At 45.9% G+C, this 19533-nt stretch overlaps 1 protein-coding gene across 7 annotated transcripts in view; it reads left to right on the top strand.

The window, feature by feature from the left end:
* Positions 1–4554: 4554 nt before the first annotated feature.
* CLSTN1 (calsyntenin 1) overlaps positions 4555–19533 on the top strand; it is a 100021-nt gene continuing 85042 nt past the window's right edge. For 4 of the 7 annotated variants that reach the window (XM_029578768.1, XM_029578767.1, XM_029578770.1 and 1 more), the window contains exons 1-2: positions 4555–4800; positions 15536–15658. In XM_029578768.1, the coding sequence (XP_029434628.1) occupies positions 4713–4800; positions 15536–15658 (211 nt within the window). In that variant the 5' untranslated portion in view covers positions 4555–4712. The remainder of the gene's footprint in view (positions 4801–15535; positions 15659–19533) is intronic. The other 3 variants (XM_029578772.1, XM_029578769.1, XM_029578771.1) reach the window with 1 other exon arrangement.

Genomic DNA, 19533 nt, shown 5'->3' with positions numbered 1-19533 from the left:
TCTGCCTTTGAGTTTATTCCTTCCTTCCATCCACCCTGTTGGCTGTTGGAGAACAGGGCTAGGAAGCTTAGAGTCTGTGCCAAGAACCACGGCTGCTGCTGCTGCTGCTGCGTGTGGTGGGGTTGTGTATGTAAATGAGGGAAGCTTGCACTGCCACGGCCTCTTCTAGCGTGGGACAGCGTGTATGTCAGGGAAGCTTGTGCTGCCTGTGGTAGGGCAGAGTATGCGTAGAGAGCGAGGAAGGGGAAGGATTGCAGTGCTAATGCCTCTGCTGCTTGTTCTGTAAACAAGATTTGTTTCTAGAACTGGCCACCTCCCATCTTTCAGCAGTTTATTTCTTATTAAAAATAGCCCTTGCCTAGCGTGTAGCCAGATGGACTCAGGACCAATAGGTTTATGCTCCCCTGCCAGCAGATGGAGATGGCGTCAGGTTTCAAAGCTGACATCACCTTAGATACTCCCCTGCAGTGACCTCAGCCCTTCAGTATCCCTCCGTCTCCAGCAGATGCAGACCTGCTTTCCCTAATGGGATCGCTGTACCTTTTGGAAGAAGAAATTCTACTTTTAAGTTGGAGAAAAGATTGAGCCCCGCTCTCCTGCGGAGATACCTAAAGGTCCCTCCCCCAGTTGAGAATTCCTGAGGTGATTTCCGAGATCCCTCAGAGGTTTGCCTTGGTCTGTCTGGTATCAGGTTACCGGCGTGGACTTTGCTGCTGAAGCAGCTGAAAGGCAGCAGGTGCAGGAAGCCGAGCGTGACTGTGACGGCCGCAGCCAGAGACTGTCTATGTACTCAGTGGGAAAGCACTGAGCCCAGATAAGTAAAGAGAGAAGATGATTTTTCCTGCTTCAGAGACTTTGGAGGGGTTTTGATAACACTTCCTCTGGTCTCCTAGCTCAGTGTGCTGAACCAATGTCTTTCCCGATCCCGTTGGGGTAAGGGGAAGTGAGCTTCCCGGCAGGTTGAGCGGTCCTCCCCGTGGGCTAGGCCATGCTTTAGGCTTGGTTGGCACACCACGTGGTAGGCGGAGACGGCACTGTCTTGCAGGCGTTCTTGTGCCTGTATTGCCCACTATAGAGCTTCGGTATACGCAGTGCACATAACGCTGAGCGTGTTCGTATGTGCATGAACTACTAGGCGCAGAATACAAGTAAAGCCGGGCGCACGGTCTGTGAATGTGCCTTGCTGTGGACCCCTTAGGTGCCCAAAATCTATGCATATAAAGTTTTAAGTGCGAGCCGTCTGAACACGTTGTCACTGTTGCCACTGGCAGCAAAGAAACATAAGTGCCTTGCTGTCTGCGCTGCTTGTCATATTTGGGCTGCACAGTCTGACCTGGATTCTTGCTTATGTCAGCCCTGTGAGGAAGCCCAGGGAGAGTTGGCTTTCCTGGACTTTGCTAAACCCAGCTCCTATTCAGAGGTTGAGTCAGCCACAGCCTTAACTGGAAGCACCCCGGATCTGGGTCATCTATGGGACAGGGAAATTTAGTGGCACCTACCCCAGTACTTCCTGGGCTAGGCATGGACCCGGCCGTCTTCTCTTGGGTGGAATTCTTTCAAGGCCTTCAAGACTTCATACAGGCGCAGTCTGCTACCTCACTTGCCCCTGTCCAGACAGAAGCTCAGCCGGTAAGCCCTTCCTCTCCCAGTCCTGTCGGCAGACCTTGAGGCATGCTTCGTCTCACCAAGGGTATCCCCGGCAGAGACCTGGATGGCACGGACAAAGAGGAGGATCCAGATTCCTTGGAAGATGGGGAAATCCCCCCCCTCATTTAGAACCATATCGGACCATGTTACGGTTTTTCCATAGAGACAAATTTCCAGCCCTGGTTTCCCAAACCCTGAAGATGCTGGGAGTTCGTGGGTGGACTCTGACGGAACCAAAGCAGAATCCCATCCTGGTGTCTCTACAGAAAGCCTCTTGCTACTTCCCAGTACTGGAAGCCATCCAGGAGATGACTGACCTAGAATGGGATGCCCCAGATGCAAGTTTTAAAGGTGGATGAGCATTAGAAGCTCTGTACCCACTGGATCCGGTAATGATAGAGCATTTGTGTTTCCCTAACGTAGATGCGCTGGTCTATGCCATCTCTAAGTGAACAACTATCCCAGTGGAGGGAGGAGCAGCCTTAAAGGATGCACACGATAGACGGATGGAGTCCATCCTTAAACAAGCCTTCAATGCAATGGCAATGACCTTACAAATTTGCTTCTTGTTGTGCCCTGGTAGCTCATTCATGCCTGCTCCTCTCTTGGGAGGTGGATGACTCGGGGGCGAATTCCAGAACGGTTATGGAACCCCCTACTGCCTTTTTAGCTGACACAGGCTCAGACCTAATCCATACCGCGGCCAGAGGAGTGGCAGCGGCCAGAAGACAGCTATGACTGAGGAACTGGACAGCAGACGCAACCTCCAAGCCAAATCTCACAAAGATGCCCTTTAAAGGATCCCTCCTCTTCGGAAGCGAATTGGGAAAAGCTGGCCAGTAAATGGGGTGAATCTCGGGTACTGCGGCTACCCGAACAGAGAAAGCAATTATGGCGCCCCTCATCCATGTAGGGTTCGATCCAGGGGCTCCCAACCCCCGTGCCTTTCGTTAAGGGCAGCGACTGCCGCTCCGTGCAGGTCACCCCCGTGACTTTTCGAGGGAAGCGACTGCCGCTCCGTGCAGGTCACCCCGTGCCTTTCGTTAAGGGCAGCGACTGCCGCTCCGTGCAGGTCACCCAGTGCCTTTCGTTAAGGGCAGCGACTGCCGCTCCGTGCAGGTCACACCCGTGCCTTTCGTTAAGGGCAGCGACTGCCGCTCCGTGCAGGTCACCCAGTGCCTTTCGTTAAGGGCAGCGACTGCCGCTCCGTGCAGGTCACCCCCGTGCCTTTCGTTAAGGGCAGCGACTGCCGCTCCGTGCAGGTCACCCCCGTGCCTTTCGTTAAGGGCAGCGACTGCCGCTCCGTGCAGGTCACCCCGTGCCTTTCGTTAAGGGCAGCGACTGCCGCTCCGTGCAGGTCACCCAGTGCCTTTCGTTAAGGGCGGCGACTGCCGCTCCGTGCAGGTCCCCCGGTGCCTTTCGTTAAGGGCAGCGACTGCCGCTCCGTGCAGGTCACCCCGTGCCTTTCTGCCCCTCCGTGCAGGTCACCCAGTGCCTTTCGTTAAGGGCAGCGACTGCCGCTCCGTGCAGGTCCCCCGGTGCCTTTCGTTAAGGGCAGCGACTGCCGCTCCGTGCAGGTCACCCCGTGCCTTTCGTTAAGGGCAGCGACTGCCGCTCCGTGCAGGTCACCCGGTGCCTTTCGTTAAGGGCAGCGACTGCCGCTCCGTGCAGGTCCCCCGGTGCCTTTCGTTAAGGGCAGCGACTGCCGCTCTGTGCAGGTCACCCCGTGCCTTTCTGCCCCTCCGTGCAGGTCACCCAGTGCCTTTCGTTAAGGGCAGCGACTGCCGCTCCGTGCAGGTCACCCAGTGCCTTTCGTTAAGGGCAGCGACTGCCGCTCCGTGCAGGTCACCCCGTGCCTTTCTGCCCCTCCGTGCAGATCACCCAGTGCCTTTCGTTAAGGGCAGCGACTGCCGCTCCGTGCAGGTCACCCAGTGCCTTTCGTTAAGGGCAGCGACTGCCGCTCCGTGCAGGTCACCCCGTGCCTTTCGTTAAGGGCAGCGACTGCCGCTCCGTGCAGGTCACCCCCGTGCCTTTCGTTAAGGGCAGCGACTGCCGCTCCGTGCAGGTCACCCAGTGCCTTTCGTTAAGGGCAGCGACTGCCCCTCCGTGCAGGTCACCCCCGTGCCTTTCGTTAAGGGCAGCGACTGCCGCTCCGTGCAGGTCACCCAGTGCCTTTCGTTAAGGGCAGCGACTGCCGCTCCGTGCAGGTCACCCCGTGCCTTTCTGCCCCTCCGTGCAGATCACCCAGTGCCTTTCGTTAAGGGCAGCGACTGCCGCTCCGTGCAGGTCACCCCGTGCCTTTCGTTAAGGGCAGCGACTGCCGCTCCGTGCAGGTCACACCCAGTGCCTTTCGTTAAGGGCAGCGACTGCCGCTCCGTGCAGGTCACACCCAGTGCCTTTCGTTAAGGGCAGCGACTGCCGCTCCGTGCAGTTCACACCCAGTGCCTTTCGTTAAGGGCAGCGACTGCCGCTCCGTGCAGGTCACCCCCGTGCCTTTCGTTAAGGGCAGCGACTGCCGCTCCGTGCAGGTTACGCCTGTGCTTTTTTAATAGATAAAGTCACATTTTCACTTGGTGCCTCGCCTTCGTGCCAATTCAGACAGTGCTGCTTGGTTTTGGACTTGATCATAGAAGCAGTCCTGTGTTTTTCCCCTTTCTGCCTTTGGTTACCCCAGACGCCGAATCCAAATCGCCGTTTTTCCACCGAATGAGAAGTTGATGGTTACGAGCGTCATAAAGATTGAACCGAAACTAACGGCTAAGCCCAAGCGAAGGCCATTGGCAGCGCCTCCGCGCCCCCACGGTGGAGTGGGAAGGGGAGGCGGAGGCGGAGCCTCGCTCCCTCCCTCAGACCCCGTGACTCGCGCGCCCCGCCCCCTGGTGACGGCGCATGCGCGCGGTGAGGAATGGGCGGGCTCGGCGCTGAGGGAGATGCTCGCCCGCTCCCCGCCGCCATCTTAAGCCTCCGCTGCTGGCGCCGGGGCTGCGAGAGGAGGGCGAGGCCCGCATTTTAGCGCCTGTGACGGACCCCGCTGCATCCCCGGCGTCCGGCGGAGGGGGAGAGAAATGAGGCCGGGGAAGGAGCGCGTGGCCCCCGCCCTGCGAGCCTGGAGCCTCCTGCTGCTGCTGCTCTGCGGAGTCCGTGCTGGCAGAGGTGAGGGGGCGGCGGGGCCTGGCGGCGGGCAGGGGCCGCAATCGCCGCGGGCACGAGCGGACGGCGCTGGCCAGAGGCTGCGGGAGGGGAGGCGCGAGGTCCGCGGTGCTGAAACGAGGCGCCGCCCCCCAGCCTCGCTCACCTTTCCTGGCGCCGCTTTGGGGCAGGGGCTGCTTGGCTTAAAAAGACATTTTGGATGCATTTCAAGTCATTCGCTTTGTGACGCGGTGGGAGGGAGCCTCGGGGTCCATGCCCTGCATCCCCTACCCGCTTCGCCCTGCACAATTTCCACTGCAGCTGTCACTGCGCCCTGGCAGCCTGGGGACAGGTCCCTGAAAAATACCTGATGAGCTCGCTCCCCCTGCTTCCCTTAAAGCCGGAGAGATCCCTGCCTGCATTTCCTCTCTGCTGATGGGAATGTGCCCCTCTTATACCAGGGTAGCACCGGGCAATGCTCCCCCTGCTCCCCTTAAAGCCTGAGAGATCCCTGCCTGCATTTCCTCTCTGCTGAAGGGAATGTGCCCCTTTTATACCAGGGTAGCACCGGGCAATGCTCCCCCTGCTCCCCTTAAAGCCGGAGAGATCCCTGCCTGCATTTCCTCTCTGCTGAAGGGAATGTGCCCCTTTTATACCAGGGTAGCACCGGGCAATGCTCCCCCTGCTCCCCTTAAAGCCGGAGAGATCCCTGCCTGCATTTCCTCTCTGCTGAAGGGAATGTGCCCCTTTTATACCAGGGTAGCACCGGGCAATGCTCCCCCTGCTCCCCTTAAAGCCTGAGAGATCCCTGCCTGCATTTCCTCTCTGCTGATGGGAATGTGCCCCTTTTATACCAGGGTAGCACCGGGCAATGCTCCCCCTGCTTCCCTTAAAGCCGGAGAGATCCCTGCCTGCATTTCCTCTCTGCTGATGGGAATGTGCCCCTCTTATACCAGGGTAGCACCGGGCATGTCTTGCATGCAAGCACTTCTCATTACCGTTAGGGAAATCTGTACCCACTCCCGCTATGGGTTTCTTTTCTTAAAGACAAGGCAGTACCTTTTCTTATTTTTAGACTGAGTCTTGATTACAGATGAGTGTTGACTTGCTACATCAGGGTCAGTAAGCTAACTCAGTTGCATTTATTTGAAAGTATTTTTCCATATATATTAACTGTCATGGTAGGCAAATGACAGAAATATGAACATAATTTAAAAATATACAAACAATACGCTATAAGACATTTTAAGTAGGAAATGATTCATAAAACAAGCAACTTTCTTTCTAAAAACTTTAACATTTTGCAGTTGTCTAATCTCATGTGTACTAGTGTTGCACAAAAAGCAACTGCAATATACAGACAGTGCTTCCGGAGGAAGCTAACAGGTTTTTATATTGTAGTTATATATTTTTAATTTTTTTACTGTTAAGTCTTGATCATTTTTATTCACATTCAGGTAAAGTATCATTACTGTTTAGAAGTATTAACACACAGACAGACCCTTAACTCTCTGTTCTCACTTTTAACTTCTGAGGTACTGACATTGTGTCTGTGGTCATTCCCCATCATTAAATAGCCTGCTTTGCTGATACATTAGCACCACATGAGAACAATGATATCTGTGAATTATGAGCAACTGAAGTTCAACCTCTGCAAGGGTGATCAGGGAGCATGCGGCTATAATAAAAGAAGAAACCCAAATAGATTTTTAAATATTCCACTATAAGCATAAAGATTATATATAAAGATTGTGCTTTAATGCTTATAATAGAAGATATATATATATATTTTTTTATTTTTTTTGTGCAATTTAAGTGCTTTTTGTCACACTCTAACTTTTCCTTTTTTAAATTAAGCACTGGTTAGTGACACACATTGCCTGATTTTTTTTATTTCTTTGTGTATGTATACATGTGTCACTAACCAGTGCTTAATTTATAAAAGGAAAAGTACACTCTAAAAAGAGTGGGGCAAAAGCACTTAAATTGCACAAAAAATATAAAAATAAAAATTTTAACACAAAAAGATCTTTTAATCATAAATATATATCAAACACTATATTCACACATCAAATAGAAAAATCTACATAGCTCTAATACAGGGGTCGGGAACCCATGGCTCGCGAGCCAGATATGGCTCTTTTGAGGGCTGCATCTGGCTCGCAGACAAGTTTCGCCACACTTTCCCGCTGACCCAGCTGCTCCCCGGTCCTCCTCCGCCCGGGCTTAAAATGCTGTCAGCCCGGGCGGAACGCGGCAGGACAGCTGGAGTCAGTTCCCGAGGTGGGGGTAGGGGAGAGAGAGAGAGTGAATGAGCTTCACTCTCTCTCTCCCCCACCCCGGGAACTCGCGGCAGCAGCAGCAGCCTCCTCCCAACGCTAACCTCTTCATTTTCAGCCCTCGCGGAGGCGGAGTCCCATCGGCCGCGGTTGAAGCTCTTCATTGTCCTCCGAGCCGCGCTGCAGTCTTCTTTTCTTCAGGCCGATGCCGAGCGCACTAGCGTGGCCTCTTCTTGCCGCGCAGGCACCCGATACTCTCCACTTCCTCTTCCGGGCCGCGGGGGGGGGGGGGGGGGGCGTGTGTGTGTGTGTGAGAGATTGCATGTATGTGAATGATTGAGAGCCTGTACATGTGAAAGAGAGTATGTCTGTGATTCAGAGCCTTCCTGTGAGAGAGAGAGAGCATGAATGTAAGTTTACCATTGGGAACCTGTATGTGTAAGTTTGTGATTGAAAACCTGTTTGTGTGAAAGAGTATGTGTGGACTGAGATCCTTTGTGTGTGAGAGAAATCATGTGTATGTATGATTAAGAGCCTGTGTGTATAAGTAAGAGAGAGATCACGTGTGTGTGTCTGTGATTGAGAGCTGGTTTAGGTGATGGAGCATGTGAGTATGTGATTGAGAGCCTGTGTTTAAATGAGAGAGAGAGACCATGTGTGTCTGTGTGTGATTGAGAGCTGATTTAGGTGAGGGAGCATGTGAGTATGTGATTGAGAGCCTGTGTTTAAATGAGAGAGAGAGACCATGTGTGTCTGTGTGTGATTGAGAGCTGATTTAGGTGAGGGAGCATGTGAGTATGTGATTGAGAGCCTGTGTGTAAATGAGAGAAAGAGAGGACATGTTTGTAAGCATGTGAATGAGAGTCTGTGTGAGAGAGAAAAAGACAGCATGTATTTATGTGATTGAAAGCCTGTGTGTGTGTGTAAGCGTGAAAAGATAGACAGCATGTGTGTAAATGTGTAATTAAGAGCCTATATAAGTGAGAGAGAAAAAAACGTGTATATGGGAGTACTGAGAGCATGTGTGTATAGGTGTGTCATTGAGAGCCAGTGTGAGAGAGAGCGCTGGTATGTGACTGAGAGAGGAGAAAGTTCCAAGCAAACCACCCCACCTCCTGCTAATTCAGAACAATCTCAGGACACCTGGATATCAAACGTTCCCAGGTATGCAGAGCAAAAAAAATTTTGTATCATTATTTTTCATTACTGGGTCTTTGTGTCTGCTATTTTGAAATATTTTGTTGGTATCTGGAAATGTTTTATATGAGTTTTTAATTATTGGATATTCCACTCATCAGCTGTTTCAAAATATGTTCTTTTTGTTAGTACAGTTTTACTGCTGATGATTTTATATTTCTTGATTTGTTTTATAAGGATGGGTGATGTTTCTTTTTTTCCTTTGTTACACTGCATACAGAGACTCTGGCTTGTTGCAGTTTCCAATTCAGTTTTTTCTGCATGCTTCTTGTTATGCGTTTTGGTTTCTTTATTCTTTGTTAGGTGAGGGTCAGCACATGTGATTCAGGTGAGGTTTTCTGCTGGCGTGTAGTTTCTGTGTAGGACTCTATAGCAGCCTGACTTGGTCCGTTTTCCTAATAGGAGATGTATTGGTGTCTTAAGGCCTGGTGTAATATTTTCAGAGACTTATTGTACTTTAAAAGTGTGATCTTACATAAAATGCACACATTTACTTGTATTTAGTTTTAAACATATTGTATGGCTCTCATGGAATTACATTTTAAAATATGTGGCGTTTATGGCTCTCTCAGCCAAAAAGGTTCCTGACCCCTGCTCTAATACATCACAACTCTAATAAACACAGTGTAAATGACAATAACCAACACATTTGTATCTTACAATGTAACATTCATTCAATGTGTTACCCAAACACTTAAAGAAAGAGATACCTTGTAACAAATTGTTGCCATGGCTGTAACTACATCAACAGATTAAGGTTACATTCATACACAGTATGTTAGCATAGAAAGCATAGGGATGTACCTGAATAAATCCTTGCGACTTAAGACATCCATCCTCACAGAGGCCTTGATTTCGATTCCTTGGGAGGAAGGCACCTAGGGTGAGCAGGGCTGTGCCGCTTTGCTGGTTCTATATGGTTGTTGAATGCGTGTAAATTCCCTCTGTGAGGACGGATGTCTTAAGTCACAAGGATTTATTCACACGCAAGATGTTTCAGCAGTTTTTCTTATTAGTGAATTTATTTTTCTCCTAACAGCTTCAAGTCATTTATTAAGCTTACAGGCTTTTTAATCTCAGGTAGATCCTTAGGTTCCCCCACATTGTAGCATGGGGGAAGTGTGATAAGTAACTTTGGGGTATCCAGTTTATCCATTTTTTTTCCCCTGAGGAAGCCAGTTTGGCAAAACAAGGGCCTTGTCGGTATATTACAACAGCTTATATAAGGAACACCTTTATTTCAATGGAATATTGTAACAACTTACTCAAGAGGAACACTTCGGTTTAGGCCATCATTGTTGATAAAACCATACTGGGTCAGACCAAGGGTTGATCAACCCCAGTATCCTGTTTCCAGCAGTGGCCAGTCCAAGTCGCAAGTACCCAAACATTAGATAGATCACAAGCTACTATTGCTTATTAATTACCGTATAGCAGTTTATGGATTTATCCTCTAGGATAGCTTGTAGTCATCAAAGATTGTCATGCTAAACTAAACATAATCATATCAAGCCTATATCTCTTTGTGCTTAATATCCAAATAATCTTACTGTGAACTATAATCATATGCACACAAAATACTTATCCAAGTGCATCATATTAAGAAATCCAATTCTTCATAAACTCTGCAATCCCAAACTGTCAACAAATGGCAGCTTGTGGCTTCCCTCTGCTACTTCCAGAGATTGCTCTGTCCTTATGCCGTAATCCATAACAGTGAAGTATGGTCCATGTCCTAATTTACCCGCAATATAAAGTTGGTGGATGCTGCAAGCATTATGAAGATGGTGTTTTCGGACCATTTCTAAGATTTGTAGAGTTAAAAAGAATTGGATTTCTCAATATGATGAATTTGGATAAGTATTTTTCATAGTAAAGATGTTTTTTTTAGATATTTTGAAAATAGGACATTGGCAGAAAGATTTTGGGTTTAATATGTTTTACTGTTTGGCCTAACATGATTATCTGACCCATTGCATTCTATTGTGTGTAATCACACCTCACTCCTTCATAGTGAAATATTTGGAGACTTACATTTTTTGGATTTGGGTTTAATATGTTTTACTGTTTGGCCTAACATGATTATCTGACCCATTGCATTCTATTGTGTGTAATCACACCTCACTCCTTCATAGTGAAATATTTGGAGACTTACATTTTTTGGATTTGGGTTTAATATGTTTTACTGTTTGGCCTAACATGATTATCTGACCCATTGCATTCTATTGTGTGTAATCACACCTCACTCCTTCATAGTGAAATATTTGGAGACTTACATTTTTTGGATTTGGGTTTAATATGTTTTACTGTTTGGCCTAACATGATTATCTGACCCATTGCATTCTATTGTGTGTAATCACACCTCACTCCTTCATAGTGAAATATTTGGAGACTTACATTTTTTGGATTTGGGTTTAATATGTTTTACTGTTTGGCCTAACATGATTATCTGACCCATTGCATTCTATTGTGTGTAATCACACCTCACTCCTTCATAGTGAAATATTTGGAGACTTACATTTTTTGGATTTGGGTTTAATATGTTTTACTGTTTGGCCTAACATGATTATCTGACCCATTGCATTCTATTGTGTGTAATCACACCTCACTCCTTCATAGTGAAATATTTGGAGACTTACATTTTTTGGATTTTGATAGTTTGATTTTCAGTGTGAGTGTAATCCCAACTGTAATTTTTTTTTAATAACAAAATAACCTAATTTTAAAAAAATTCTAAAATATAAAAGTATAAGAAGAAACACATTAACAACTGGGTGAGATGTTAGTTAAGCAGCAGGACCCAGCATGATTATCAGAGAGGTCCACTCTGAGAGGCATCACACTGTCTGCCTTCCCTTCATCAGACAGCCAAGGGTGTGCCAGGCAGTTTAAGTTGCCACAGCAGACTATAGCAGTTAAAACTGCCCTGAAAATGGTCTAGAAGTCATTCATTCCTCTCTGCCCTGCAGCATGATTCCTGACCTGTATGGACAGAAGTTATCTTAGTGCTATGCTTAGTGCCTGCATGGCATGTTATAAGAGATCCTGTTGCTTGGATATGTACATTGCATCCTGAAAGGGACACTGAAATTATCATTCTTCATGTAGAGAAACAAGAACAATTTGTTCACTTATTGAATGCTGGAAATGTGGGGAAAGCATCTGGTGCATTTCATCTATGATTTATTTATTTGTTTAAGGGGTTTTTTTATACCAATATTCATATGATAACATCATATCTGTTTCCAAAGAACATGAATGATAGCAACAGTGCTTTACATCTGAACTAGAGAACAGGGCAATTAGAAACAATTGGAAAGAATATAATTGAGGTATTATACTACAAGTGCAGGATACAGGTGCAAAAATCAGTTTAGGTAAAAGAAAAATGATTGGTGTATACTGTATAATGAGAGGGGTGGAGAATCAGGAGAAGGCTTGTTGAAGAGCCATGTTTTGAGTTTTTGGTTTTTGTGCAATAGCGTTCCAGGTTGTTGGCCCTGCTACGGACATGGCACGTTCTTTAGTTATAGTGAGGAGAGTGGCTTTGTGGGGTTGTGTGTGTAAGGTAGCAGCATGGTGAGATCTGGGTGGTCTGCTGGATTTGTGGAAGTATGTGATGATTTTGAAATTGTATCTAGAACCTCTGCCATAGCTGTTGGTGTCAACAGGCTCTCATGGTTGCGGCTTAAGGGAAGATGTGCAGGATGTGCTGTGCAATGGCAAGAAAGGGGGGGATCTAGTTATAGATAACTGTTTTACCCTTCCACTATTAGGATATATCAGGGTGGACCACAAAGGAGATCTCTTGAGGGGAAAAAAAATTGTTTTCCTTTATCTCTGTCATCAGTGGAGATCAAGGCCTTGCTCACAATCACAGAAGCAATTGAAACTTTGAACTGTCAAGGCAGAATAGAAATTAAAGCTCAGAATCCCACACAGCAACCCGGTGAAACCAGGGATGGTGTTTTGACTAGATGCATAATAATCTAGTCTCTGTACCAGAGAACCTTCCTGTTATGGGAGGCTGAGGTTTTAGATAAACAGTGGACAGCTGGGATGCTTTGAGATGAGAAAGGAGCTAAGGATTGCATCTAACCAGCATCACTTCAAATCAACCACATATCACTAAAGGTTAAAGAAGGGTATGCTAAACTCATGATACTCAGAAAACTTAAACCATTACTATCGCTGTCAAACTTTCGCACAAGCACTGACTACTGTAATGCTTTACTACTTGGCCTACCCTACACGACAGTAAGACCACTGCAAATATCACAAAACTCTGCAGCTAGAATTCTCACTGGAAAAAGTAAGAGATCACATCACAGATACACTCGCCACTCTACATTGGCTACCCATAGAACAAAGAATACAGTTCAAAGCTCTTTGCACAATACAGAAACTTATCCATGACGAAAAGCAGAATGGCTGAACAGAGCACTTCGCGTACATGTCCCACATAGGAATTTAAGATCAGCAAACAGAGCACCTTTTAACCATTCCATCTGTAAAAACAGCAAGACTTACACAAGTTAGGGAACGTGCACTGTCCCTGGCCGGTCCCATATTATGGAACTTCAGAGTAATCATAAACTTTTCAAAACACAACTCAAAACTTGGCTTTTCAAACAAGCATCTGTTCTCTAAGTGGCTTCCTCCCTTCTCCAGTCCTTGAGCTGGTGATGCAGGATTCATTACATATGGCATTGGACAGTTTAGCCTCTATGAAATCTCTAGTGATTTGCTAGTATAAAACTTATCCTTTGTATTCCCAATTCTTGATACATGAAATGGGTTCTTCATGGTGCAAAGATAAATCAGATTCCAGCTATAAGCTCTATCATTCTCAGAAATTTAGAAAGGGGCTATAGTTTATGCCAAGTGAACTTGGCTCTCCTCCTAGGTTACTGAATTTGCTTCTTGCCCGCACAAGCTGTTCAGATTGTGTAATCATCCTGTCTCATGTCCAGGCCCCTGAGGCCAAGGGCTTTGGAGAGTGAGTGCTTCAAGCAGGACTCTCTGTCCCACCCTGTTTAGGGTGGGACAGAGAGTCTAGCCTAGCAGTTAGAGCAGGGGGCTACGAACCAGGAGACCAGGGTTCAAGTCCTTGTGACCTTGGGCAAGTCACTTTACCCTCCATTGCCTCAGGTACAAACTTACCCTTTGGGGATAGAGAAATACCTACAGTACCTGAATGTAATCCACTCTGAAGCGCTGAAAACAGTGCCAAAAGCGGAATATAAATAAAAATAAATCTCAGGAGTCTGGACTGATCCGGGGATGTACAGGGAAAGGAAAATTGGTTCTTACCTGCTAATGTTTGTTCCTGTAGTACCAGGGATCAGTCCAGAGTCCGCTCGGTAAGTTGTTTTTTACTCTGCAGAATGGCACAGGTTCTTGTGTGGGGAAGGTTTTCTTGTAGTCAGTTTTCCTCTTCTCTCTGCTTGTTTGGGTGAATATTTTTTATATTTAATTTTTCATCTGGCTTGGGTACAGTTTCATACTGAGGGACTGCAGGTGGCACCGTCAGTAAAACTTTCTCTGTCTCCTCCATAAACCAATGGGTTTTGCCTCCCCTACAGCAGATGCATTAGCATACATTAGCTGACTGCACTGGGAGTTAAACATGCGCTCAGAATGGGCTGAATACACATTTAATGAGGGAGCTGCCAGTGAGAGAGTACCTGTCCCACTAGCTCAGATCTGAAGCTCCACCTGTAAGACAATCCCTAGGGTTTATACTTATGAATTTTCCTGATGCCTTTCATAATGCACATGCTTACAGTCTAAGGAGAAAGTCACCTTAGCATTTACCCAGGTAAATTCCCCAGTCTGAAATGTCCTTTCCTAGTGACCACAAGAGTGTGTGCAGTTTGACAGCGCTTGTGCTTTTAGCCATGGAAAAAGGAAGAGGAGAAGGGAAAGAAAGCAAACTTGGGGATTTCATTGTGATAAAACAGGTGAAAATTACTTTTGTTTCCATTCTGTTTGCAGGCCAAACTTTTCAAAGGCAAACTTATGCAGTTTCCCTTTAAAAAATTAGCTTCCACGCTCTGCATACACAGTGCTCTGACTATGTAGAAATTGTCCCTTTCCCTCCCTCAAAATGTTTTCTGTTTGGTTTTACTAGCTGATGCATTAGAAATAAGAGAGAAACATTTCTTTGCTTTTTGCTACATCAGTCTAGAACAATTTGGTTTAGGCCCTCGTAGATGATGGAGGCAGAAAACATTTATTTTTTTGTGTGCACTGGTTTTCATTAATTTCAGTTGCGCGTTGCTTTGCATCTCACAGTTCAACATTTTAATAAGCTTTCATGTATAACGGACTGAAAGTTTGCTAGTTGCGAGGGGGGAAATTGACAGTTTTCATAAATGGGTTCTGTGCATAGAAGTTGCAAAATGCTGAAATGTCAGTGTGTGTGAATGTTTTGGGGTGTTTTGTGCATTTTTTGCACCAGGACTCCTTTTTGTAAAATTTTGCAGTTTATTACAAGGCTACCTTGCAACTTTCAGGCCGATACAGTACAGTGCGCTCCAGCCCAGGTTGGGACACGCGTTTTTGACGCGCTAGCTTTACTCCTTATTCAGTAAGGGGTAATAGCGTGTCAAATACCCCCCCCCCCGAAACTAATAGCACCCGCAACATGCAAATGCACGTTGATGGCCCTATTAGTGATTCCCGCGCAATACAGAAAGTAAAATGTGCAGCCAAGCCGCAGATTAAAGTTTGAATCTAAAGTGCAAGAATGTTCTAGACCAGGGTTGGCCAACTCCAGTCCTCAAGAGCCACAAACAGGCCAGAATTTCAGGATATGCATGAGAGAGACTTCATACAATAGAGGCAGTGTCTGAAAGTTTTTGGTGGAGGAGGGGAGAGAGTTGGGCTGCAGGCCCATTTGCACTTTTTTTTTATGATAGCGCTACTTAACCGGTTAAGTTCAGATATCCCATTTAAGTAAATGCAGCTATTCCTGTAAATAAACCTTTGTTTTACTGATTTTTATTTATATAGTTTATTTTGATTCTGTATGTCATATATGTGAATTGTTTATGGAACATGTCTGGAATTGGGTTCCTGAGTGTTGAGCCATGTTGCAGAATTGATGGATTGGTCTCTGACTGTATGTTTTTCTTCCTACAAAGCAACAAGTATTACAACTTTTTAAAGCTTCTTCATTAGACCATCATTCTATAACATTTGTAACTTTTTATCATATTTTGGAAAATTTCTCATTCATATTGGATATTTTGTATTTTGTTTTGTTTTGTTTTTTGTAGTTAACAAGCACAAGCCATATATCAAAGCTACCTATCATGGCATAGTGACGGAAAATGACAACACAGTCCTCCTGGATCCTCCTCTGGTAGCACTAGATAAGGATGCACCACTACGCTATGCAGGTACGAGAACTATTTGTTAGTATGGAGTGGGTGAAAGATGCTCTATAGCATCCTTTCCTGATGGATTAGGATACCACAGCTAATGATACTCTATGACATATGCAAGTTACTGGTAGCACCAGCACACCTAATTGTTGTTTGCACAACTGCTGTCTTATTTTATAACACCCTAAAAACCCAAGGTCAAACATTTCTCATTATTACAGTTCTATAGTATATCTGCATGTTGCGCTCTGCATGCACCCATATTACAGATTTTAAACATAGAAATCTTTTCCTCCAGTCCATTTAGAAGTCTTATTTCATTGTTTCAGAAAAAGAGGAGACACTTTTCTCCTCAAATCATAGTAACATAGTAATGATGGCAGAAAAAGACCAAATGATCCATCCAGTTTGTCCAGCAAGCTTGCAGTAGTAACTGCCACTTTGTGCAGGTTACCCCCAAAAATTTTGAACTAAAACAAAATCAAGCCCATAACAAAATTACTGCTAGCAACATTTTTATAGAGCAGCCAGTTTTATATATAGATATATCTTCAAGAATGTTTTTCCATACTTTCCTAAAGTGTTCAGCCGCAAGTTCATGTATCTGTAAAATTACACAAAGCTACATTAACCTGGAGTTAGCAACTCTAGCTGCGTTCTTAGAACAATTAGATGGATTTGTTTTCTCTTAGAGTTGTGTATTTTGATGCTTAAGAGAATCTCTAGGATTTGGCAGAAAGTAAATTGTGAGAGGATTGAGTTTCTCTCCAAACATACTTATATCTTCATTAATTGTGATAGAAAAATTAAAGTAAAGCAGATGTCTTAAAGCCATAATCTGAGTTTACAGGTCAGAAGGGTGGGTACAAATCTCTTTTTTCCTGTAGATAAGCAGCATGAATTAGCCATGCTGTCTGGGATGTCCTCCGGATAGCCCCTAGGCTGCGAATTTTAAAGATCTTTGAAGTCCCAGCTGATCCCAAAGCCTTGCCCTCCCATTCAGTGCTTGATGCGGTAATGGACAAGACATGGGAGTCCCCATTCTCCTAAATTTGGGTAAACAAATAAGCATGGGAGTAGCTTGCTTATTGCGGCGGTTACTACCCTTAACAAATTAAGCCTGATACTTCACTTTGAATTCATATCCAGCGCAGCTCACTGCTTCAACAGCGGGGCGGGGGGGGGGGATGAAGAAATAGGATTTACATCCAGCCAACATCTAACAAGGCATTGATCTGAGCAGTATTAGTACACAAACATCGGGGTAACTTGCTCGATACGACCGATACTACCCTCAAACATTAAGCCTTATACTTCACTTTGATACCAACACTGCTCTCTGCATCAGTGGCGGGGGTGGAAGGAAATTGGAATCAAAAAGCTACCAATAAGAGCCCTGAACTCAGCGGTCAGAGTAACAGATAATTATGAGAAAATAAGTGTGAAAGCTTGCTGGGCAGACTGGATGGACCTATTGGTCGTCTTCTGGCGTCATTTCTATGTTTCTATATATTTCCTAGCGTGTAACCAGATGGACTCAGGACCAATGGGTTTATCTTCCCCTGCCAGCAGATGGAGATGGAGTCAGGTTTCAAAGCTGATGTCACCCTCGATACACCCCTGCAGTGACCTCAGCCCTTCAGTATTTCTCAGTCTTCAGCAGATGCAGACCTGCTTTCACTATGGGGATCTCGGTACCTTTTGGAAGAAGAAATTCTACTCTTAAATTGGAGAAAAGATTGAGCCCCGCTGTCCTGTGGTGATACCTTAAGGTCCCTCCCCCAGTAGAGAATTCCCGAGGTGATTTCTGAGATCCCTCAGAGGTTGCCTTGGCACAGTAGCTGGTTCCCGGCGTGGACTTAGCAGCTGAAAAGCAGCAGGGGCAGGAAGCTGAGCATGGCGGTGACGGCCAAATACCTCTTCCCCCCCGCAACTGGAGACCGTCTCTGTACTCAGCTGATAAGCGCTGCGCTCAGATAAAAAAAAGGGATTTCCTCCCGATTCAGAGACGTTGAAGGGGTTTCGGTAAGGCATCCTCTGGTCTCCTTGCTCGGCGTGCCGTACCAAGGTCATTCCCGATCCTGTTGGGGAAAAGGGAAGTGGACTTCTGAGCAAGTTGAGCAGCCTCTGGTGGGCTAGGCCCTGCTTTAGGCTTGGTCGGCCGCTGCGGTGCCATCTTGCATGTGTTTTTGTGCCTGTATTGCCCATCATAGAGCTCTTTGTACGCGCTGTGCGTATAACGTTGCATGAGTACATACGCACACAACTTACTAGGCGCAAAATACAAGTAAAGCTGGGTGCATGGGCTTTGCATGCGCCTCGCTGTGGCCCGTGTAGATGCCTGAAATCTGTGCGCATTAAACTTTAAACGTGAGCTGTCTGAGCACGCAGTTACAGTCTCCAATGACTCTGGCAGCAAAGAAACATAATAGCCTTTCTCTCTGCGCTGCTTGTCATATTAGGGCGGAAGCGAATTGGAAAAGCTGGCCAGTAAATGGGGCGAATCTCCAGAACCCCGGCTACCAGAAAATAAGAGAAAGCAGTTACAGTGCCCCTCGCCCATGAGGGGTCGATCGAGGGGATCCCAAGGCTTTCGCCCCTACAGAAACTCGACATTTTAGAGGTCTCTATCCTTTCGGAGTTGGCAGCCCAAGAGAGGGGCAGGCTCAGGTTCGTCCCGAACCTCCAATGAACTTTTGCCGACCCACCCTCAGAACAAGGAGATAGGGGGTCGACTGTCCTTCTACCAACAGTGGGTTGTGATCACGTCGGACAAATGGGTACTGGAAGTCATACAAGAAGGATATGTGCTGGAATTTCGCAGCATTCCTTGGGACATATTCATATCTCCTTGCCACTCCCAGCACAAGAAGTAGGCAATGGAGACTACCCTTTTAAGGCTCCTCAGGATGAGGACTATAATCCCAGTACCTGCACCCCAGGAAAATATGGAGCGTTATTCCATCTATTTCATCATACCCAAGAAGGAAGATTCCTTTCGCCCCATCCTGGACCTCAAGCATGTCTACCGACATTTACGAATGATTCATTTCCGCATGGAAACACTACGCTCTATAATAATGGTCATACAATCAGAAGAGTTCTTAACTTTCCTGGACATATCCAAGGCCTACCTAAATATTCCTATCCAGCCAGAACATAGTTTCCTATGCTTTGCAGTACTGGGTCACCATTATCAGTTCCAGGCCCTGCCCTTTGGCCTGGCCACCACCACCAGAACATTTCTCAACGCTGCACTATGACCACCATAATTTCATTTTCATTTCATTTCATTTATAAAATTTATTAATTGCCCAACACTGTTAGGCCTAGGCGATATACAAAATACACACACATAATAAAAGCAACACAAACAAAGTACATATACAAACAAAATAGTTTTATAGAAACTAAATAATAAAATAAAAAAAACCCAAAAAACAACTTATCTAATATTCATAACCATATGCATTAACTTATTCAAGTATTTCCTTTAACAATTGTACACACGATTGAGCAAAAATTCCTTGAAAGCAATTTTGAATTTCTTGACATCTTCAATGGATCGAAGATCAAATGGAATCATGTTCCAGCAATTAGGTGCCGCTATGGAGAAGGCTGTTTCTCTTGTACTATATAAATGGGCTAATCTCACAGAAGGAACCTCAAGTAAATTTAATTGTGAAGACCTAAGTGTTCTGGCTGGCTTATGGATCCGAAGTAAAGCATTAAACCAAAAATCAGAAGATGAAACACGAAGTTTAAAAACTGTCATTCCTATCTTGAAGAATATACGCTCCAACATAGGGAGCCACTGAAGTCTACATAGAATTGGAGTAATTCGGTCAGAACGCTTAGAAGATGACACTAACCTAGCTGCTGAATTCATC

Source organism: Rhinatrema bivittatum, chromosome 15 (genome assembly GCF_901001135.1).
Source record: "Rhinatrema bivittatum chromosome 15, aRhiBiv1.1, whole genome shotgun sequence".
NCBI classification, from domain to species: Eukaryota; Metazoa; Chordata; class Amphibia; order Gymnophiona; family Rhinatrematidae; genus Rhinatrema; species Rhinatrema bivittatum.
The sequence above is the reverse complement of the archived record's forward strand: the minus strand, read 5'-3'. Positions and strand labels throughout refer to the sequence as shown.